This window comes from Doryrhamphus excisus, linkage group LG15 (genome assembly GCF_037039965.1).
Source record: "Doryrhamphus excisus strain RoL-2023G ecotype Guam linkage group LG15, RoL_Dexc_Guam_v1.1, whole genome shotgun sequence".
In the NCBI taxonomy this organism is placed as follows: domain Eukaryota; kingdom Metazoa; phylum Chordata; class Actinopteri; order Syngnathiformes; family Syngnathidae; genus Doryrhamphus; species Doryrhamphus excisus.
Window position 1 is genome coordinate 13,953,500 of NC_136371.1, and position 25,027 is coordinate 13,978,526.

At 42.7% G+C, this 25,027-nt stretch overlaps 1 protein-coding gene across 1 annotated transcript in view; it reads left to right on the forward strand.

The window, feature by feature from the left end:
* The first annotated feature begins 338 nt into the window (after nucleotides 1-338).
* Nucleotides 339-25,027, forward strand: part of LOC131104315 (sterile alpha motif domain-containing protein 10) — a 74,362-nt gene continuing 49,673 nt past the window's right edge. Inside the window, exon 1 of the mRNA XM_058051355.2 lies at nucleotides 339-602. Within this exon, the coding sequence (XP_057907338.2) occupies nucleotides 590-602 (13 nt within the window). The 5' untranslated portion in view covers nucleotides 339-589. The remainder of the gene's footprint in view (nucleotides 603-25,027) is intronic.

Genomic DNA, 25,027 nt, shown 5'->3' on the forward strand with positions numbered 1-25,027 from the left:
TCTACATTAAGAAATACATAAGACAATATATCAAAGCTAGACGTTCTACATTAAGAAATACATATGACAATATATTAAAGATAGATCTACATTAAGAAATACATAAGACAATATATTAAAGATAGATCTACATTAAGAAATACATAAGACAATATATTAAAGATAGATGTTCTACATTAATAAATACATAAGACAATACATCAAAGATAGATCTACATTAACAAATACAGCGCAAATCCGGACAAAAGGAGAGAGAGAGAGAGAGAGAGAGAGAGAGAGAGAGAGAAGGGAGAGAGAGACAGAGCGAGAGAGAGAGAGAGAGAGAGAGACGTAGTGACCTCGCTGGTCAGTCAGGTGCTGAGAGGGGGCGGAGCTTGAGTGTTTGCCGCCTCGCCAGTGCCGGGTGCCGGCTTCCTTGATAACAAATGGTGGTAGGGAGTGAGAGTGTGTGGTCCTGCTGTTCACATTCGAGGACCTCTTGTTCGACTTTCATCCAGACCGTCCGAACATTTTCTTGGTCCTTGGTCCGGCAGCAGAATGGAAGAACCTTGGTGACAGCACCACGGACAGACCAACGCTGAGACCGGGCATGGCGGTGGACGGTAGGCAGTGGGCAAACGTTGTGTTGACGTGACCCAATACAATACTTTTTATTACTACACACGTAGGGCGTTTCTACTGCACGAAACGGGTGACGCGTCAATAACTGGAGATTAGTTGTCGTTCATGTGTTTTGTCTTCTGTTTTGACCTTCTGTGTCTTCTGTGGGTGCATTGGCACTTTTTCTATTGAAATGTTATACCCAGACGCTATACTAACACACCACAATCTGGCCAAAAGCAACATTTGTTAAAATATTTAGCATGTACTTTGCTTTGTTTTGCACTTACTATAAATGTATTTAATATATTAATCTGCCCTCCTGAATACAGTACATGCAGTCTCCAGTTATACAATAGTGAGGCAGCTTTTATGTGTTCCTCATTCTTTTGTTTGGCTATAAATAGAGATCAAGCACTGTAAATAAATGTGCACTTTTGCATAAATGGATAAGCTCCTCCCAGAAGATGGGCTTTTTTATGCATTTCATTGTTATGGCCAAACCATACTATGTTATGTGATTTAATATTTCAGATTAACACAAACTCACAGGATGCAAAGCTGCCTTTACAGTCTTGGCATTAAGACAAATTCCCACTATGTAAATATGTAGTAATTTCATGCTAAAATGATTGGTAGACCAGCTTGTTTGTTATAGTTAATAATAGAATCAGGATTATTTTAGAAATCTCTAGTAACCAGGTACTGGTTTTTCTATTTTGGTCCACACTAGGTTGCTCAGCCATGAATTGCTCTAATAAATGATCCAAAGACTTGTCCAAAGATTTATCACTTTTCAAGTTCCCCTAAAACAAAGATGAAAACTTATAAAATGTAGGAAAAAAAAGAGTTATTTTTACACATTTTACACATATTAGAACTGTCAAATTAGAAAACATTTTAATCAGATTAATCATAAATTAATTCATCACAATGAATCACCATTAGTAACCATGTCTGAAATATGCATTTTTTTTACTGAATTTAATGAACAGAAAGAGAAATGACAGGACAAGATGATGTAGTATATTTGTGTATATTAACAGCTCCAAATCAACTGAATGTCAGTCAAGCTAACAAATACCCCACAAATGTAGCACTAGTGTCTTTTTAATAGTAGCAAAACATTTGAATCACACTTTAAACTGTGTTATTATGAGCAACGAGGGGTTGTGTTCAAAGACATCATGTCATTTAAGGTAAATGTACTTGTTTTCAGTGTACCCAACCTCACCAGGAGGCTTTCCGAGTACTCTCACTGTTGGCTCCTTTCCATTCATATACAGCTAGACATATGTAACACATGCATACACACAAGCCCCCCCCCCCCCCCCCCCCAACACACACAGAAGCTGTGATGGGATACACTTATTTCGACTACGAAGTCCTCTAAGTAATCCTCTACCAATTTTGCATCATTTGATATATATGCTGTGATCATGCATTGACACTACACTGATGATGTAATAGTTGTAGTATGTTGATGATTTTGATTATTTAAAACATGAATGACATTTCTTCTCTCGGCACATTGATACACATGTCGGCTCTCCTGGTATGGCTGTGTCTTCCAGCACAAGATGTGTGCTCCAGTCCTCAGGTCAAAATGCTGGCGGCAAACCAGCATCTTGGGGGAAATGGAGAGCTAGCTATCCACTCTTCCGTCAGGGAATGACGCTGAGACTAGCCATTAGCCATGCGTTGTTAGTCTGTGAGATAAAAATAGTTTTTCATGTTACCTACTACAATAATAATATAGTTGTTGCTTGGTCCATATACGAGTCAGTTATGTAAATGGAACATTGTTGGACTTTTTTGAGGGTTTTTTGTGAGGACTTTAGCGTCCAAAGTGGTATTTCCCATGATGTCCATTGCTAACTAGCTCATATAAACTCATTGTCTCGTGCTAGAACGCACAGAAAAGGGAAAGTAATATGTGTTCATGTTTCACATAAGGACTGTGACTGATGGGCAAAAATTACAAAAAAGGGCAGTTCCCTTATTATTCCCCACCCCAAGTCTTGCATGTGCATGAAGCTGAAACACACATTTCCAAAGGAAGTGGACATTATCACCATGACGACGTCCACTGATTTATATATTGTGGTTTTGGTGCTTCAGGTTTGGCATTTGGCCTATCCCAGTGTCCCATCAGCATAATTTTATGAGAGAATGGAGCTGCTGGGCACTGTATGTCTATGTGGATGTGGAAATGTCTATTGTGGACTGTGTGTGTTTGTTTGTTGTGCTGTGAACATGCAGATGAACCAGAAGGGCAGCCAGGACCCCCTGTGGGTGGGAAGATGGAGATCCGCGGGGGTGTCGAGTGTTAGTTTAACAGACAAACTCACCCTTTGTTGCTTTACTGGTGTGCCCTGTGTCTCCTGCTGGCAGGTCCATTTGGCAAATTCAGCACTGACACCAAATACCTTTTGTCCTCTGACGTAAGGCGTGATATGGTGGAAGTCTGTCAAGCCTTTCACTTGCACGATCTTGTGCATGCATTTTAAAGAGCGTGCAAGCTGTTGACTGACCTCTGCTGACCTCTTCACAGCATGCAGTGTGTCAATCAGTCTAATTTGCAGAGGTGGAGAGTCTTGTTGAACTTGCACATGCACGCATGCAATCTCTTCAATGCCACAGCTTTGGACAGCTGGCCCACCTTTGTAGGTGTGGATGTCTCAATGTCGGAAAGCAGCGTTTCTCTACTCATTTTGCCTGCCACAATTTCATCCATGGAAATTCAGATCAATAAAAATTCCATGCACATGCATCATGGTTAACTATTTTTATTATAATAAGTAAGTCAAATATGCACATTTAAGAACATTATACATATTTTTGGCCTAGATTGAGCACCTTCAAGCATAAAAATGACTAAATGAACTAAAACACAAATATAAGCCATTCAATAGAGGATTGGAATTGTGACTGTAGTCTTCTACACTGGTCACTAGGTGTCAGTAATTGTTGATCACCGGAACAAAATATGGGTAGTATTTCATGTTAAGAGGGCCCTAATAATGTTAAAACATTTATTTGAAAAAACTTAAAAAGGATTCTGTGCTATAAGTACAAAAATAGCCCATTTAATATTCGGTATAGCCCAAGGAATCCTACTTGCAGACATTCATTTATCACGGTGGGGTCTGGAACCAATTAACCGCCATTAAACCAGAGATTACTGTATTGTTTTTTGTCATCACCTATGCGATTAGCCTTCATTGTTATCTTTACACTTTGAGCATAAAGCATGAAGAAGCTGTGTGAAATGCAAAGGTCTGTATTAAAACGAGAATTGTGCATCATGAATATACTATAAGCTGGTTGCTCTGAATGCCACTGCAGGGGCGGAGCTGATCAGCAGAGGGTATCGCCGTTTTAAAGCAAGTATTGCCCAATATCGATACCGTCCTTTTGACTTATATTGACCGATACCGATCGGAGCACCTCCATCTATCCTCAAAACTAGGATCTATCCTCAAAACCATGTAGTCCTAAAAACCTTTGTATTAATAAACTATATCATGATGATTTCTCTTTGATTACTTACTGACCGTTTTCTGTGGAAAAAAATCATCGGTTTAGCGAGTATTTCATATAATACCTTTGTCAAGTGTCTCTCTGACATCTGGTTGGATGGATGAATGAATTATTCGATAAACATCTACTCCCGAGCCTTTCAGGCACTGATGCATTAGAGGAGCGCAGCATTCAATAAAAATGGCCACCGGATTAGCACGAGTGTCTGCCGTGTGTGTTGGATTCTGTTGGTCACGCTTCAACTGTCTCATCCAGTCCGCCCTCACTGCTAACCTTGGCAGCATCCAGTATTTCCGCAAGTGACAAGGCCTCAGCGCTCTTATCCAGTGCCTGCATCATTGGGGCCGACTTTTCACGCGCGTTCTTGAAATTAGAGTGCTCATAGTTGCGTATCCAATTTCTTTCATTTTAATTAAATAGACAGGGAAAATGGTCTGAAAAGGAGCAGGGGTGGATGGGGAAAAAAGGATGCAATATTTTTCAAGGATTGTACTAATTGTGTAACATGACATGCAAGTCTTCTAGCTTATGAACCACGCTCACTTTTGATGCGGCCGTAGAGGATCAGAGGAAATAAACTTCATTTATTTTTCATGTTATAATTAATTTGGTTGGGGAAAATCCACGGTTGCACTATGAAATACAACATTTTTCATTTTAAACAGGATAGAGAATAAACAGGAGTTAAATTAAAATGGTATGAAAGAAAATGTAAAGTGTCAGAAAATACATATATATATATATATATAAAATAACACAGAAATTGCAGACTCATGCTCTCATGACTCACTTTACACAAGTAACATTCATGCACTATAAAAGCACTTGGAATTGTCTGTCACATTCTTAACAGTGAGGGCTGCACGGTGCACGAGTGGTTAGCGCACAGACCTCACAGCGAGGTGACCCAAGTTCGATTCCACCCTTGGTTTGCATGTTCTCCCCGGTTTCCTCCCCCATTCCAAAAACATGCTAGGTTAATTGGCCACTCCAAATTGTCCATAGGTATGAATGTGAGTGTAAATGGTTGTTTGTCTATACAGTGCATCCGGAAAGTACTATTCACAGCGCTTCACTTTTTCTACATTTTGTCATGTTACAGCCTCATTCCAAACTGTATTAAATTAATCTCTTACCTCAAAATTCTACACAAAATACTCCATTATGACAATGTGAAAAAAGGTTTTTTTGACATGTTTTGAATTTATTAAAAATAGAAAACAAAAAAATCACATTTACATAAGTATTCACAGCCTTTGCTTAATACTTTGTTGATCCACCTTTGGCAGCAATTACAGCCTCAAGTCTTTTTGAATATGATCCCACAAGTTTAGCACACCTATCTTTAGGCAGTTTTGCCCATTCTTCTTTGCAATAAGTTTCAAGCTCCATCAGGTTGGATGGGAGACGTCTGTGCACAGCCATTTTCAGATCTCTCCAGATATGTTCGATCGGATTCAAGTCTGGACTCTGGCTGGGCCACTCCAGGACATTTACAGAGTGGTTCTGAAGCCAATCTTTTGAGATCTTGGCTGTGTGCTAATGTCTACTGTCTATATGGTCAAGGTACATGACCAGTCTACTGAGGTCAAGAGGGCTCTGGAGCAGGTTTTCATCCAGGATATCTATATATTGCTGCATTCATTTTCCTTCTATCCTGACTAGTCTGCCAGTTCCTGCTGCTGAAAAACATCCCCACAGCATGATGCTGCCACCACCATGCTTCACTGTAGGGATGGTATTGGCCTGGTGATGAGCAGTGCCTGGTTTCCTCCAAACATGGCGCCTGGCATTCACACCAAAGAGTTCAATCTTTGTCTCATCAGACCAGAGAATTTTGTTTCTCATGGTCTGAGAGTCATTCAGGTGCTTTTTGGAAAATTCCAGACGGGCTGCCATGTTCCTTTTACTAAGGAGTGGCTTCCGTCTGGCCGCTCTACCATACAGGCCTGATTGGTGGATTGCTGCAGAGATGGTTGTCCTTCTGGAAGGCTCTCCTCTCTCCACAGAGGCACGCTGGAGCTCTGACAGAGTGACCATCAGGGCCTTGGTCACCTCCCTGACTAAGGCCCTTCTTCCCCGATCGCTCAGTTTAGAAGGCCGGCCAGCTCTAGGAAGAGTCCTGGTGGTTCCAAACGTCTTCCATTTACGAATAATGAAGGCCACTGTGCTCATTGGGACCTTCAAAGCAGCAGAAATTTTTCTGTATCCTTCCCCAGATTTGTGCCTCAAGACAATCCTGTCTCGCAGGTCTACAGACAGTTCTTTTGACTTCATGCTTTGTGTTTGTGCTCTGACATGCACAGTCAACTGTGGGACCTTATATAGACAGTTATTATATTTCCAAATCATGTCCAATCAACTGAATTTACTGCAGGTGGACTCCAATTAAGCTGTAGAAAGATCTCAAGGATGATCAGTGGAAAAAAGATGCCCCTGAGCTCAATTTTGAGCTTCATGGCAAAGGCTGTGAATACTTATGTAAATGTGATTTTTTTGTTTTCTATTTTTAATAAATTCAAAACATGTCAAAAAAACCTTTTTTCACATTGTCATAATGGAGTATTTTGTGTAGAATTTTGAGGTAAGAGATTAATTTAATTCAGTTTGGAATGAGGCTGTAACATGACAAAATGTAGAAAAAGTGAAGCGCTGTGATTACTTTCCGGATGCACTGTATGTGCCCTGTGATTGGCTGGCCACCAGTCCAGGGTGGACCCCGCCTCTCACCCCAAGACAGCTGGGATTGGCTCCAACACCCCTGCGACCCTCGTGAGGATAAGCGGTAGAAAATGAATGAATTAATGAATTCTTAACAGCTTGATATGTGGTGGTTCTGATACACATGTGAGGAAGTTAGAACTTTGCTTCTCCTGTCTTTTCACTGTTGACCCTTTTTGAGATGTCCCGCTTCTGTGTGGCTCACCATCTGCTGCCCTCCTACTTGCTTGCACATTCTCCTTCTCCTTATGTTATTAGAAGTCTGATGTGCATGGCAGTTGCAAATGGTGACGGTGTCAACAGGCTACCCAGTGTCTGTGAGTTTTGCAGCTGAGGTAAGGAGGATGTTTGGTATGAATGCAGATCAAATGTGACATCCTTTCACCTCCAGAAACAACTGCTCTCATACGTTCTTTCACCCCATTCCACATTTTATCACTGCGTTTGTTTTGACATATTCATTTTTTACACACTGGTCCTGTGACGATTCTGGAGCATTCTTTGGGCATTGGCACAATATCCGTCAAAGACAGTATGCCTTTACACTGAAGGTATATAGACATGTCACCTTGCATTGCATGGGTCTTTTTTTTGTTAGATTTTTCTATGATTTGAGCATTTTCCTTGGTCGGACTATGCCTGGAATGTCCATCCCTCTGTACAATAATGCTCTTTTGCTTGTCTTCACCCGTTCGACCTGGTTTTGTACAAATCCACTGAGATATGTGGCTGTTGTACCCTTTCCTTAGATTAGCAGGGATTTGCTCTTGCATGAGAGTGGCAGATAGATAGAGGCGTGTGGTTAAGTGTTGTATTGGGATGAAGAAGGCAAAATCTTGATGTGATTGGTGAAGGAACGGCACCTGAGGGCCTTGCTATTCTTGACAGTTGCGTTAAAAATAAGCAGCCGTCATGTCCGTCTGAAATGTATTTCTCTTCATCCGTGTCTCTATTTTCCCCCTCGTCTCCCCATCATGAGTTTTGTCCAGTAAAAGTTGTCAGATATCGCAGGAAATGACAGCTGTTCAAGTGGAAGCAAGACCAAAATGTTGTGGGAAGCAGTCGAGGTCACAGTGCTGTCAGTCAGAGTTAGAGGGGGCGGACTATATGCTGTCAACACAGCGTTGCGGTCTCGCCCTACATTTCAGGTCACTGGTGCTCTGCAGAAGGATACCTACACACCCATGCATACGTATGCACATGCATAACATACTCTGCATCATAAAGACATTCACACTGCTGGGTTGCCTGTGGCACGGAGAACAATTTTCATCTTGGAGAAACTGATACAAATGACAATATACAAATGTCTGTATATTCATGCATTCATGAATGGAGGAATATCTTATCATTATAGTAGGGGTACGATACAAAAAGTAATCGAAGATGTAACACGATTTCACCAACGCACTTATAAGCAACTAAAAAAATAGCTGGAGCTATGTAAGCATGTAAGCCACATGCTTTACATTAGCCACATATACTATATGGACCCAAGTATTCCACTTGCATACGGAAATAAATGACCTTTTGTATACACCCCATTCCGAAAGAAAAGTGCCAATCCAAATGGACATTTAATCGGTTTCTCAGGGGTGGAATATTCCTTTCCCCAAACTGATTGAGGTATCATGCATCCACTCAAATGGAAAGTTGTCAGGGTGCGTTCTCTCAGCACATGCTCAGATATGACGTAACACGCAGCTAGAGACATTTGTCCTCCATCTTTGATAAATGACGTCATTTCATTATTGATGTTTACGTTTTACTGTGCATGCCCCATTGACTAATCTGTTTGATGATGGCGCATGTAGACCAGAGATTGGATTATTCCCTCCCATGTTGTTCCATTGTTTTCGAAAAAATCATTCAGAAAGATTCCATTCGGAAAGACGAAACGCTCCTCATGTAATCGTGGCTATATTTGTTACACTGTTTGGAATCATCCTTGGACAGTCTGCAGGAAATGGAACAGTGTTATTTTTTGTCCCTGTTGAAAGTGTTTTGCCAGTGGCAATGCTGCAGTTCTTCACTTACTCAGATTTGCAGTGTGGCCACCAACTTCTTGCATGTCTTACCAACCTTTCTTTTACTTGTCTGTTGCCTTACCTCTGGGAACGATTAGACACTCACCCACTCAGGAGCACAACAAACCTAGACCGCTTCAAAGCTTTGAGTTCTAGTCCTGTTTACTACTTTCACTGGGCCAGTCTATCTCAATTTCAAATTCAATGGCACACTCCCATTTTCTCCTTCTGAGCTCCTTTATCCAGCTTTGCTAGGGAACATTAGGGCAACAATAGGGATGTTTTTCCCAATCCGCCTCAGCAAGATTTGCAAGTATCTAAATAAATGATCATAATAAACAACAGCATCACGATATGAACAACTTTTCATGCATATGTGAATATTATTGTGTGGAGAGAAGAACCATCTTTTTTGAGCAGTTTTGTTTGTACATACTGAAGCTAAGGCTGTTGCATTTACAGTACATCCTAAACACTAACAAAAGTTGAAGGTGTCCAATAACAAATTCAACATAAATATAGTCTGGTTATCTTGTTCTCTGTCCTTGTGTGGATAATGAGCTGGTTTTCATCCAATTCTCAAAACAGCCATTTATTCATCCATTTGTTTGCAAATGATCAATAACGATCGATAACCGTTGGTTTGTGTGAGGGTATTTGTATGTGCTGTTCCATTTAATGCCTTTGACTGGGTGTTACGTATTTTAGCCGTGCTCCATCACTGAGACATTTCTTCCCTCATTTGCCTTGGAGGTCTCTGACATTGATGCATAAACAGAATAGTGTGCTTGTGTGATAGACATTGGTTAAGGACACTCAACAGAGTATTGATCGGCGAACCATGCCACACTCGTTCACTCAGCAGGCCACAGCTTCAGCGCTCCCCATTGATTTATGGACCCCATGTGACAATCACAATGAAGTCCATGTACAATTGAGGCTGCTCCATGAAAGTGCAACGTTTTAAACAGTAACTTGTTTCTGGCTGAGGATGGCAACAAGCTGCTTCGGGATAATAAGACTAATAAATCATGGGATTATGTTGATGACCAGTTTCTCAATGCAGTTTCTCAATGGTGACCAGACTGAGTGTGACGGATACCTGGCAGGCTGTCACTGAAGGTATTGTATTGTTCTGTAACATGTCATGCTTTGGAAGAAAGCAAGAATTCATTGCTGCACGGCGTACAAGTGGTTAGCACGCAGGCCTCACAGCTAGGAGACCCTCGGCCATCTCTGTGTGGAGTTTGCATGTTCTCCCCATGCATGCGTGATTTCTCTCTGGGTACTCTGGGAGGAAAACGGAGTACCCGGAGAAAACTCACGCAGATTTCCTCTAGGGATCGACCAATATGTTTTTTTTCTCAACGACGGCCGATTTTGCTTGGGCTGATATTTATGGCCGATACTGCTTTTGCTTTTGTTATGCTGATGATACACAGCTATACATCACCATGTCTCCTGATGACTCAGGGCCACTTGATGCCCTTTTTAACTGCATTGTAGACATCAAGTCATGGATGGCAGAGAATTTCCTACAGCTCAACCAGGACAAAATTGAGGTTTTAGTTATAGGTCCTGAAGGCCAGAGAGAGAAACTTTTACTAAAACTACAGGATCTTAAACCAGCCGATTCAGTTAAAAATTTGGGCGTGATTTTTGACTCTGAGCTAAATTTTATTCCTCATATCAAAAATATAACAAAAATGTTTTTTTATCACCTAAAGAACATAGCCAGAGTCCGCCCATCTCTCTCTCAGGCCAGTATGGAGGTGCTAATGCATGCTTTTATATCCTGTCGTTTAGATTACTGTAATGCCCTGCTCTCTGGTCTTCCCCCAAAAAGTATTTTAAATCTCCAATTATTACAGAACTCAGTGTGCTGACAAGGACCAGAGGGCGGGAGCACATTACACCAGCTTTAAAGTCACTACATTGGCTCCCCGTCCGTTACAGGATCGATTCTCTTACTGGTTTTTAAATGTCTTAACGGCCCTGCACCTTCTTATTTATCTGATCTGCTTTTACAATATCAACTCCCGCGGACCCTGCGGTCCTCCGGCACTGGCCTTTTAACAATACCAAAACCCAGAACAAAAACCCACGGTGAGTCAGCATTTGGCCACTATGGCCCCTACCTGTGGAACAGCCTGCTGGAGAGCCTCAGGACTGCGGAGACTGTTGATATTTAAAAAAAAAAAGATTAAAGACACAACTTTTTAATCAGGCTTTTAACTAATATTTTTAAACTTTTATGTTTGCTTTCTTGTTTCTATGTTTTCTTTTTAGTCCTATTTTATGCTTTTAGTCTTATAGCTTTTAACTCCAGTGTTTCCTCAGGGGGGGTCCTCCACACTGGGGGCTGTGTCGGGTCTGTTGAGGGGTTGCCATCCTTGGGTCCCTTTGACCCGGCCGGCTAGGGGTTCCTCCCATTAATGTGGGGGTTCGCCCGTCTGTCGGAGTCGGGGGGCCCGGGTGCTGGTCCCCCAATGGCACGGCCTGCGACTCCTCACAGTGTGGACGGCCCCAAAGGTGGCATTTCCTTGATCCTCAGTGCCATGCCATGTCTCCCTACTGTGTGTGATTGTGTGTGTGTGTGTGTGTGTGTGTGTGTCTAGTATGGAGGGAGGGAGGGAAGGGCTTTCTTAGTAATTGTTTTTCCTTTTAATTGTGGTAATTGTTTTTAATTCTGTAAAGCACTTTGTGTTGCATGTCTTTGCAGGAAAAGTGCTATACAAATAAAGTTGATTTGATTTGTTTTGCTCCCTTAATTTATATGAAAAAATTACAATGATAACAAACATTACAGGTTTCAAGTTTAAACAAATATTTATTGAAATGTAAACACTGAACACAGTAGGATTCAGCTTTCTTAAACACACATTTAAACAGCATTATCAATTTTAAAAGGAGTAAATATTAAACCATGTGCAAAACATTTCTGTCGTAGTTAAGTTTTACTTAGCATCGATGTGATGACTGCTCCTCCGCAGTGTGAGGCGCCCCCCGCCCCGGCCCGCCCGCCTCCACACACAAACACATCACACTGACACAATTTAGTAAGATATATAAAACGTTTTTCTCATCATTAAAGTTTGTGTTGTGCACGCTAAAGACCTCTCATAAGCAGACACGACTGCTCCAATTCCTTCTGTGTGTGTGTGTGAGTGTGTGTGTGCGTGTGCGTGCTCGGAGAGAGTGCACACATGCAACACGACACGCATTTAACCTCAGCCCGGCGTTGGCTGAATGAAACTCATATATATATATATATATATATACAGTGAAGAAAATAAGTATTTGAACACCCTGCTATTTTGCTATTTCTCCCACTTAGAAATCATGGAGGGGTCTGAAATTTTCATCGTAGGTGCATGTCCACTGTGAGAGAGATAAACTAAAAAGAAAAATCCAGAAATCACAATGCATGATTTTTTAACAATTTATTTGTGTGATACAGCTGCAAATAAGTATTTGAACACCTGTGTATCATCTAGAATTCTGACCCTGAAAGACCTGTTAGTCTGCCCATTAGAAGTCCACCTGCACTCCATGTATCATCCTGAATCAGATGCACCTGTTTGAGGTCGTTAGCTGCATAAAGACACCTGTCCACCCCATACAATCAGTAAGACTTTAACTTGTAACATGGCGAAGACCAAAGAGCTGTCCAAAGACACCAGAGACAAAATTGTACACCTCCACAAGGCTGGAAAGGGCTACGGAGCAATTACCAAGCAGCTTGGTGAAAAAAGGTCCACTGTTGGAGCTATCATTAGAAAATGGAAGAAGCTAAACATGACGGTCAATCTCAATCGGAGTGGAGCCCCATGCAAGATATCACCTCGTGGGGTCTCAATGATTCTAAGAAAGGTGAGGAATCAGCCCAGAACTACACGACAGGACTTGGTCAATGACCTGAAAAGAGCTGGGACCACCGTTTCCAAGGTTACTGTAGGTAATACACTAAGACGTCATGATGTGAAATCATGCATGGCACGAAAGGTTCCCCTGCTTAAACCAGCACATGTCAAGGCCCGTCTTAAGTTTGCATATGACCATTTGGATGATACAGAGGAGTCATGGGAGAAAGTTTTATGGTCAGATGAGACCAAAATAGAACTTTTTGGTCATAATTCCAATAAGCGTGTTTGGAGGAAGAAGAATGAAGAGTACAATCCGAAGAACACCATCCCTACTGTGAAGCATGGGGGTGGTAGCATCATGCTTTGGGGGTGTTTTTCTGCACATGGGACAGGACGAGTGCACTGCATTAAAGAGAGGATGACTGGGGCCGTGTATTGTGAGATTTTGGGGAACAACCTCCTTCCCTCTGTCAGAGCATTGAAGATGGGTCGTGGCTGGGTCTTCCAACACGACAACGACCCGAAGCACACAGCCAGGAAAACCAAGGAGTGGCTCCGTAAGAAGCATATCAAGGTTCTAGCATGGCCCAGCCAGTCTCCAGACCTGAACCCAATCGAAAATCTTTGGAGGGAGCTCAAACTCCGTGTTTCTCAGCGACAGCCCAGAAACCTGACTGATCTAGAGAAGATCTGTGTGGAGGAGTGGGCCAAGATCCCTCCTGCAGTGTGTGCAAACCTGGTGAAAAACTACAGGAAACGTTTGACCTCTGTAATAGCAAACAAAGGCTACTGTACCAAATATTAACATTCATTTTCTCAGGTGTTCAAATACTTATTAGCAGCTGTATCACACAAATAAATTGTTAAAAAATCATGCATTGTGATTTCTGGATTTTTCTTTTTAGTTTATCTCTCTCACAGTGGACATGCACCTACGATGAAAATTTCAGACCCCTCCATGATTTCTAAGTGGGAGAAATAGCAAAATAGCAGGGTGTTCAAATACTTATTTTCTTCACTGTATATATATATATATATTTATTATCAACTCATATATATACATATTATCCTCCAACTTCATCAACAGCTCCCTAATTCCAACGGTTGGCACTTTTAAAGATGAAGCATTCAGCAGCATTCCTGGTTTTCAGACCCACAAACTAAAATATATTCTAGCCACTGGAGCACTTCCTGGTTCCCAGGGTGCTTTGCGGCACCATCAATGTAAATAGTTCGTCAGTTTTTAGTTAAAGTTGCATAGTTGTTCATTATTGGTCTGCTCAACTAGTGAGAGTGCTTTTATTCGTCTGTTGCGTTGGTATGTGATGTTTTTGGGGCTTTCTTGTTGTCACACCATGACTTAAACTGTTATGCCTAGCGGTCTTATTCTTTTACTTGGCGTTCATGTTAGCCTAACTGTTTGAGGCTAATTAAAAGTTGAAAGTCCCTTTTATGATGTGGCGGCGGGGTGCCGCGACTGCGTGTGTTGCAGGGTCCCCGGCAACACATAGCTGCCCGGCGAATGCCTGTCTGTAAATCATGCGGCGGAAAATATATCGGCGAACCCTTGCGCGTATCGGCCGATACCGATTCAAGTAAAGAACGCAAATATCTGCCCGATATATCGGCCGGCCAATGTTTCGGTCAATCCTTAGTTTCCTCCCCCATTCCAAAAACATGCTAGGTTAATTGGCCACTCCAAATTGTCCTTAGGTATGAATGTGGGTGGGAATGGTTGTTTGTCTATATGTGCCCTGTGATTGGCTGGCCACCAGTCCAGGGTGAACCCCACCTCTTGCCCAGAGACAGCTGGGATAGGCTCCAGGACCCCTGTGACCCTCGTGATGATAAACGGGAGAAAATGGTAATGGTTTTATTTCATTTGAACATTCATCAGATTACAATTGAGTGCATCACATAATGAATGAATGATCTGCCAAAGATCTGCTAATCCACACATACAGTGAAGAAAATAAGTATTTGAACACCCTGCTATTTTGCTATTTCTCCCACTTAGAAATCATGGAGGGGTCTGAAATTTTCATCGTAGGTGCATGTCCACTGTGAGAGAGATAAACTAAAAAGAAAAATCCAGAAATCACAATGCATGATTTTTTAACAATTTATTTGTGTGATACAGCTGCAAATAAGTATTTGAACACCTGAGAAAATGAATGTTAATATTTGGTACAGTAGCCTTTGTTTGCTATTACAGAGGTCAAACGTTTCCTGTAGTTTTTCACCAGGTTTGCACACACTGCAGGAGGGATCTTGGCCCACTCCTCCACACAGATCTTCTCTAGATCAGTCAGGTTTCTGGGCTGTCGCTGAGAAACACGGAGTTTGAGCTCCCTCCAAAGATTTTCGATTGGGTTCAGGTCTGGAGACTGGCTGGGCCATGCTAGAACCTTGATATGCTTCTTACGGAGCCACTCCTTGGTTTTCCTGGCTGTGTGCTTCGGGTCGTTGTCGTGTTGGAAGACCCAGCCACGACCCATCTTCAATGCTCTGACAGAGGGAAGGAGGTTGTTCCCCAAAATCTCACAATACACGGCCCCAGTCATCCTCTCTTTAATGCAGTGCACTCGTCCTGTCCCATGTGCAGAAAAACACCCCCAAAGCATGATGCTACCACCCCCATGCTTCACAGTAGGGATGGTGTTCTTCGGATTGTACTCTTCATTCTTCTTCCTCCAAACACGCTTATTGGAATTATGACCAAAAAGTTCTATTTTGGTCTCATCTGACCATAAAACTTTCTCCCATGACTCCTCTGTATCATCCAAATGGTCATATGCAAACTTAAGACGGGCCTTGACATGTGCTGGTTTAAGCAGGGGAACCTTTCGTGCCATGCATGATTTCACATCATGACGTCTTAGTGTATTACCTACAGTAACCTTGGAAACGGTGGTCCCAGCTCTTTTCAGGTCATTGACCAAGTCCTGTCGTGTAGTTCTGGGCTGATTCCTCACCTTTCTTAGAATCATTGAGACCCCACGAGGTGATATCTTGCATGGGGCTCCACTCCGATTGAGATTGACCGTCATGTTTAGCTTCTTCCATTTTCTAATGATAGCTCCAACAGTGGACCTTTTTTCACCAAGCTGCTTGGTAATTGCTCCGTAGCCCTTTCCAGCCTTGTGGAGGTGTACAATTTTGTCTCTGGTGTCTTTGGACAGCTCTTTGGTCTTCGCCATGTTACAAGTTAAAGTCTTACTGATTGTATGGGGTGGACAGGTGTCTTTATGCAGCTAACGACCTCAAACAGGTGCATCTGATTCAGGATGATACATGGAGTGCAGGTGGACTTCTAATGGGCAGACTAACAGGTCTTTCAGGGTCAGAATTCTAGATGATACACAGGTGTTCAAATACTTATTTGCAGCTGTATCACACAAATAAATTGTTAAAAAATCATGCATTGTGATTTCTGGATTTTTCTTTTTAGTTTATCTCTCTCACAGTGGACATGCACCTACGATGAAAATTTCAGACCCCTCCATGATTTCTAAGTGGGAGAAATAGCAAAATAGCAGGGTGTTCAAATACTTATTTTCTTCACTGTATAGTACATTTAACCACTACAGGGAGCAGCTGTAAAGAAACACTAAATTGTTAAATGGAAAATGTGAGCTTCAATTCCACGACTTTGAATTATTACTGTCAAATAGTGAAAGGGGGGTGGTACTCTTCCGGGCGCTTGGGTGTCTGCTGCCACTGGTCCTATGCTCTGCTGCATCGCTGTCCCTGTCTTTGCCCATCCCCAGTCTTGCCTTAGGGCTCGTTGGGGATGGTTCTCAGGTACGTGGGTGGGTTCTGGGGGCGGGGGGCGGTTGGCCCTCCCGGTGGATGGTGGGGTCTGTCGGTGGCCTTGCGCTGGTCTTAACTCCTCGGCTCTGGTGCCTGGCCTCCCCATGACTTGGAGCTATGGCTCTCCCTCACGGGGGTGAGCTGCCCGGCGGGTGTCGGCCGGCGCGGTGGAGCGCCTCACCACTTGCCTGCTTGCCCCCTCCGCTTGCTCATGTGCGGTCCTTCTCCCCTCGCCCGCTCCTTTGTCTGCCACACTGTCGTAGCCCTGATGCCGTGGTCGAGGGGAGTCTGGGGGTGCTATGCCTTGGCGGTCCGTACCTCCCTGGGCTCGGGGCCTGGTTGTGGGTCTGGGACCCCTGGGTCCCCCGCCCTGTGATGCCCCGGACGCCCCACCCGGGGACGTCCACAGTGTGTGCTTGCGTGTGTGTGTATTGAGTGGATGGGGTGTGCGCGTGTGTCTGAGATTATTTTATGTATTAATTGTTTTAAATACTTAGATAAATAATGATTAGTTTTATTATAATTATATATATATATATATATATATATATATGTGGGTGTGTGTGTGTGTGTATATGGCCATATAGATATACGGGGGGGGGGGGCTCTGCGGGGGTCTGGCGCAGGGCGTTCCATCTATACCAGGGGTCAGCAACCTGCGGCTCCAGAGCCGCATGTGGCTCTTCAGCCTCTTTATTGTGGCTCCCTTTGCGATGCTTGAATATTTTTAACACCCGAGTGGGGAAAATGCACGTCTTTTGTAATGAGTTTTAAAAAATCCAACTTTGTCTGAGACCATGAATGCATCCTGAGTGAGTTCTGACTGCTATCCAGTTCAGTACATGAAGAAAAACAAGTAATACTTACCTACAAATCTAAAAAATAAATTCGAGATAATTTAAAAACAGCGGCATGGGAACTTGTTTTTACGTTTACAGTAGTTTACACATACATTTATGTAAGTTTATCTCCAATACTAGCAAGAGTACTCCAACTCGTCTTTTCTTATCTGAACTACTTTGATACCCCCAAATTCCCTCCAATGTTGTTTTAAACATAATATATGTTTTGCGGCTCCAGGCTATTTTTCTTCAGTGGGCATTGGGTAAAATGGCTCTTTTCATAGTAAAGGTTGCCGACCCCTGATCTATACCGCCCGGTCCTCCATGGGGCAGTGTGCCCGGGCCTCTCCTGTCCTGGCCGGGGCGGTCCTATGTCGGTGGTCAGGCCTGGGGCTACCTGGGGCGGGCCGGGTTCTGCTTCCTGGGGGTGTGTGGGGGGCGGGGGGCGGTGCCTCCGGCCGTGGACGGGCTCCCTTCCGCCCCTGTGCCCACGGGTGTGTGGCCTTCGATGCCCTTCTGCCCTAGTGGGGTATGGTCTCCCGCTGGTCTCGGGGGTGCGGCTCTCCTCCGGCCTGCTGGCGCCCTGTTGCCGGTTGGGATTGCTCCTCTATGGCCTCTTGCTGGTCTCTTTGGGGAGTTGCTTTGGGGGCGGGTCTTGGGGAGTCGGCCCTGGCTTTGCCCACACCCACGGGGTTGGAGGATCTCTGGCGGTGGGGGCTTGACCTGGCTGCGCGGGGCGGGGCTTGCTGGGTGGTAGAAGACAGTCTCTCTCCTTTTGTCATTCTCAGTGACAATTACACATTCACACACTCGCATTCACATACACAACACACCTCCATATGGACACTCACAGCACATGGGTGCTTCTCTATACAATCTACCATTTTATCCCTGATGTTTATATGCTATTGGTATGCTATTATTACAGTAATAATGATGTCAAGCAGTGAGATTTTAATTACTGTAATCGTATGGCTGTAATTGTGTTTACTATCACGGTTCATGTCTTTATTGTTACTATTGCTACTGGTAAGTTGAACTGTTTCATTTCACTGATATCATCTCCATTATGACCCTTAGCCATCATTGACATTTAACTGTTCTGTTTGTCACTGTTGTTGTTATGGGAATTCTTGTTGCTGCTGTTTTTGTCTCTCCCTCTACTGCCCCCCCCCCCCACCTTTCTCTTCTTCTTTTCTGTTCTTCTTCTTGCTACGGTCCAGTCGCTCCAAATGGCATAACAAAAACTGGAGTCTGGCCACTCTACCATACAGGCCTGATTGGTGGATTGCTGCAGAGATGGTTGTGCTTCTGGAAGGCTCTCCTCTCTCCACAGAGGAACGCTGGAGCTCTGACAGAGTGACCATCGGGGCCTTGGTCACCTCCCTGACTAAGGCCCTTCTTTCCCGATCGCTCAGTTTAGAAGGCCGGCCAGCTCTAGGAAGAGTCCTGGTGGTTCCAAACGTCTTCCATTTACGAATAATGGAGGCCACTGTGCTCATTGGGACCTTCAAAGCAGCAGAAATGTTTCTGTATCCTTCCCCAGATTTGTGCCTCAAGACAATCCTGTCTCGCAGGTCTACAGACAGTTCTTTTGACTTCATGCTTGGTGTTTGTGCTCTGACATGCACAGTCAACTGTGGGACCTTAGACAGTTATTATATTTCCAAATCATGTCCAATCAACTGAATTTACTGCAGGTGGACTCCAGTTAAGCTGTAGAAAGATCTCAAGGATGATCAGTGGAAAAAAGATGCACCTGAGCTCAATTTTGAGCTTCATGGCAAAGGCTGTGAATACTTATGTAAATGTGATTTTTTTGTTTTCCATTTTTAATAAATTCAAAACATGTCAAAAAAACCTTTTTTCACATTGTCATAATGGAGTATTTTGTGTAGAATTTTGAGGTAAGAGATTAATTTAATACAATTTGGAATGAGGCTGTAACATGACAAAATGTGGAAAAAGTGAAGCGCTGTGAATACTTTCCGGATGCACTGTATGTGTACAATACGACAGTAAAAAATGAAACAAATGGAGAGCATATTCAAGAGTCAAATTTGTACATACAGTATGTCACAAAAGTGAGTACACCCCTCACATTTCTGCAAATATTTTATTATATCTTTTCATGGGACAACACTGAAGAAATGAAACTTTGCTACAATGTAAAGTAGTCAGTGTACAGCTTGTATAACAGTGTAAATTTACTGTCCCCTCAAAATAACTCAATACACAGACCTTAATGTCTAAACTGCTGGCAACAAAAGTGAATACACCCCTAAGTGAAAATGTCCAAATTGGGCCCAATTAGCCATTTTCTTTCCCCAGTGTCATGTGACCCATTAGTGTTACAAGGTCTCGGGTGTGAATGGGGAGCATGTGTGTTAAATTTGGTTTTATCACTCTCACACTCTCTCATACTGGACACTGGAAGTTTAACATGGCACCCCATGGCAAAGAACTCTCTGAGGATCTGAAAAAAAGAATTGCTGCGCTACACGAAGATGGCTTAGGCTATAAGAAGATTGCCAACACTCTGAAACTGAGCAGCAGCACGGTGGCCAAGACCATACAGCGGTTTAACATCACAGGTTCCACTCAGAACAGGCCTCGCCATGGTCGACCAAAGAAGTTGACTGCATGTGCCCAGCGTCATATCCAGAGGTTGTCTTTGGAAAATAGACGCCTGAGTGCTGCCAGCATTGCTGCAGCGGTTGAAGGGATGGGTGGTCAACCTGTCAGTGCTCAGACCATACGTCGCACTCTGCATCAAATTGGTCTGCATGGCTGTCATCCCAGAAAGAAGCCTCTTCTAAAGATGATGCATAAGAAAGCCCGCAAACAGTTTGCTGAAGATAAGCAGACTAAAGACATGGATTACCGGAACCATGTCCTGTGGTCTGATTAGACCAAGATAAGCTTATTTGGTTCAGATGGTGTCAAGCGTGTGTGGCGGAAACCAGGTGAGGAGTACAAAGACGAGTGTGTTTTACCTACAGTCAAACATGGTGGTGGGAGTGTCATGGTCTGGGGCTGCATGAGTGCTGCCGGCACTGGGGAGCTACAGTTCATTGAGGGAACCATGAATGCCAACATGTACTGTGACATCCTGAAGCAGAGCATGATCCCCTCCCTTCGGAAACTGGGCCGCAGGGCAGTATTCCAACATGACAACAACCCCAAACACACCTCCAAGACAACCACTGCTTTGCTAAAGAAGTTAAGGGTGAATGTGATGGACTGGCCAAGCATGTCTCCGGACCTAAATCCTATTGAGCATCTGTGGGGCATCCTCAAACTGAAGGTGAAGGAGCACAAGGTCTCTAACATCCACCAGCTCCGTGATGTCATCATGGAGGAGCGGAAGAGGATTCCAGTGGCAACCTGTGAAGCTCTGGTGAACTCCATGCCCAAGAGGGTTAAAGCAGTGCTGGAAAATAATGGTGGCCACACAAAATATTGACAATTTTGGCCCAATTTGGACATTTTCACTTAGGGGTGTATTCACTTTTGTTGCCTGCAGTTTAGACATTAAGGTCTGAGTTATTTTGAGGGAACAGTAAATTTACACTGTTATACAAGCTGTACACTGACTACTTTACATTGTAGCAAAGTTTCATTTCTTCAGTGTTGTCCCATGAAAAGATATAATAAAATATTTGCAGAAATGTGAAGGGTGTACTCACTTTTGTGACATACTGTACATGTTGGTAGGTCTGCATTGAAATGAAAAGCCTCTCACCCCCCCCCCCACACACACACACACAACTGCCTACTTTTTTTGAAATAATGATTGCAGACTTTCTGTAAATCCTATAAACTTCATTTGACTTACCATCTATCCCTGTGTTGGTCTGTTATATGATATATTTACCTGCAATGGATGATCCCAACAACCAGCCATTTACAAAGGAACATCTTAAAAATTATTAATGACCAGTATTATAGCAGAACTGGCAACTCCACTTGCATTCTAGAACTTCAGTACATTGTGAGCCATAAGTGCCCTGCGGTTTCAATCCAGAATCCAGGCGCCATCCGCACGCTTGCTTGTAGGGTCTGTGTAGCACCACTCAGACCCATTGGTCCAAACCTAAGTAGAAGATAATTATACAGATGTGTGGAGGCCTGAGTTCTCATGCTGTCTTTGTGAGTCACATTCACATATGCATGAGTTTGCCAGCTTTGACTAACACACGTATTTGTACACAGATTTAGTTGCCGTTTTCCTCGCCTGTGTCCTGATGATAGTTAGTGTGTTATCCTCTATCAGCCTGCTTTGTGGGTGCCCATACATGCATGGCCCAGTGACAGTAATAGCTTGTGAAAAGTAAACCTCAGCCCCAGCCTTTGCAACAATGTCTCATGTCAGAGTGGATAATGGACTGCGATGCGTCATGGGAAAAAACCCAGGGTTTTACATATATCTCCCAGCATGCTCTCCAAATTGTCATTTCATGGCTCACTCCTGAGGGTAGAGTCAGGTACAGAGGAGTGGAGGAGTTGCAAACAGGCCTGTGCTTTACATCCAACATATTACAACACAAACAAATGCAGATCATTTATAGCTGTTCCAGAGGCATGTTGTGAGTTGCCGCGGTTGTTGCCTGAAGCTGCAATTTCAGATCAGGTTTAATGTGAGCTACTGGCTTGAAATCAACTTATGATTAAGTTTTGCAAGACTGAGGATAACGATTCTTTTAGAACAGCGAATAGAAATGCCCTTTTTCAGTTGAATAAGAGGTGCTTGGTTGAGATTAATCTGATGCCAAAATGGTGCTGCTGAAATACACCATTGCACTGTGCCACAGATGCCTAAAATAAAGTACATGATCCCATTCCTTCCTGTACCACTGATGCCATGGTTCTAAAGACAGTATACAGTACGTGTAGCACAGCTGGACAAAACACTGCGATGGTAGTGGGGGGTAAAAACCACCCTGCATATTGATTAAATACAGTAAACATGGGCAGACATAGTTGTAAAGGTGATTAATCATGATTAATTAGTTGAAAAAATAATCACCTGAAATAACTTTATGATGCTGATGCATGCATATGAAAGCTGGCAGGAGCAAGTGTCAAACTCAGGACTGCGGGCCAAATACGCCCACGCTGCAATTTTACCCGGCCCGCGGAACTGTTTGTAAAATAGCATTGAGCTGGTCTGCCTCATGGACCTTTATCAAACAAAGTGCTTGGATTGGTCTGAGGAAGTCAGCTATTCATCTGTATAAATTGGTCCTGTGGAATTTTGATATTAAAAGTAGAATATGGGTATAGGGGCATATAGCACGAAATTCACAACCTCTTGCTATCAGCCATTTCTACTGATTTTTCAAGGCACTAAGAATATTATGTTCTTGGGCTCTATAGACATGATATGTACCAAAAGATTAGACTCTTTCATCTTCCATCAGAAAAAAAACGTGACAGTTTGTTTAGTTTCTTTTCTATGCCTTAGTTCTTGGTTCCATGCCCTTATTTTGTAGTCACTTCCTTTGTTGTTCCTTTCTGCCATTATTTTCTTGTTACACGCACCTACCGCTAATTATGTTGTCTATTTAATTCAGGTGCACTGCTCCTCTTGTTGGAGCATTGTCATTTGGTTGCCGTTTGTTGGCTGCGTTGCTGCTGCTTATGCGCAATTGTTCTTGCAAAAAGACTTTTTAAATGCACTTGGTCCTGCTCTCTGCATCCTAGGGTCGCATCGCAACGCCGCCATGCCATACCGTGACAGTTTGCTTCTTTCTTTTCTTTCTCCTTTCTTTAGTAATCAACAATAAAACATAAGTACGTTTCAAATATCAGTTCGCAACAACAAAACTATTAACGAGTTTCACATTTTCAACTGTATATGCACACTACATTAGTTTATTCAAAAACCAAAATAAACACACCTGGAAAACTCGCATTACATTATTTACCATCCATCTTCTTCATCATATTCACTTCAGCAAACGTAATTTCTGTGTCAGTTTATCTCCACGGTGATATTACACAGGAACGTGCTGTTTCTGTGATTGACGGGCGACCAGTCCAGTGTATACCCACCTCTTGTGTGTGTGAAGTCAGCTGGGATAGGCACCAGCATACCCCCATGATCCCAGTGAAGATAAGTGGTATAGAAAATAAATGAGTGAATGAATGAATGAATGACTGACTGACTGAACGTACTGTTTAATAAACTGGGTCCTGATAAAATGAGTTACCCAACGTATTAGCTCACAACAGGTATTAGTCCAACTTTTCGTTCTTTGTGCCACTTTAGGAAGCATGTTGACACATCCTGGTATTAACCACTGCCCCTCTCCAGCAGTTTGGAGCCCACAGAAACGTAATCCACATCCACTCTGTTTGTTCTTAACCTGATTTAGATGTTAATAGATGTGATGCATTCAATACAAACAAAATTTGTCTTTTGGAAATGACATAATGGTCATGCTAGTTGAATACTTTGAATGGGGACACATTTCACTCAGTATTTTCACGTAATCAGATTACAGTCTGTCAATCACCTATATTAGGATACCGGTATATATTCTTTTCCATATGGCACAACACAATTAACATCTTGTAATTCTCAACAGAGAACCACAGTCTTTATTGCCAACCTGACTATGCCAACAATAGTCAAACAACAGGATGTGTCAATTCCAACATTGCACACGTTTCACTGTTGCGTTGTCCACAGCAACAACACAAAACATGGTCATCACCAATCCATCATGGTTTTTCTGAGGACAATTTTGTTTAAGACATAAGAAAGGTGAATTGGGATTTGGTTTTTGAATGTAATGATGTAGAGTCTGCATTGTCAATTTTTGCAAAACCTTTGTGACAAACATGCCCCCATGAAAAAGTATACTGTTAGGAAGATCAAAGCCCCCTGGATGGATGATGAGCTAAAAAGTTTATTAAAGAGAGAGATTTACTGAAGCACTCTGCGGTGGTATCTGGTTGCCCTGTCGCTTGGCAAGAGTATCCAGCTCTTAGGAATAAAATAACTAAAATGAATAGACAAAAGAAAAAAGATTACTATCAATGCAAATTTCAGGAATGTAAAAATGACTGGAAGAAAATTGGAAGAACACTGGTCGGAATAAAATGGGTAAGGTGCCCTCGTTCATGGAGGTAGAGATTGTTTTTATAACTAAACCAGTGGATATTGCTAATTACTTTAATACTTTTTTTATGAATAAAGTCAATTTGATGAGAGATCAGATGACAGATGTTGATGGTCGACTGTCAAATTCTATTATAAAGAACAAGATTAGAAAGATAAACTGTGTAGTTTTCAATTTAAGAGGATAAATGTAGATGAGGTCGGAAAACTTTTGCATTCCATTAAAAGCGATAAGCCCTGTGGTATTTGATAATTTCTTCTTTCAACTTCTTATTCTGCCTCGTTTTTGTTGCTAACTGCTTCTCCATTCTTAACCAATTCAAACAAATCCCACATCAAAACGTTCAGCTCACCTATTCAGAATTCCCACATTTAGTGTAAGTTCATATTTTCTGTGAAAATGTTCCAATTGAAAATGAATGGCCATGAATGGGCATGAGCATAGTCATGGTGTCAGATAAACGAAAGATTTCACAGTGGATCCCA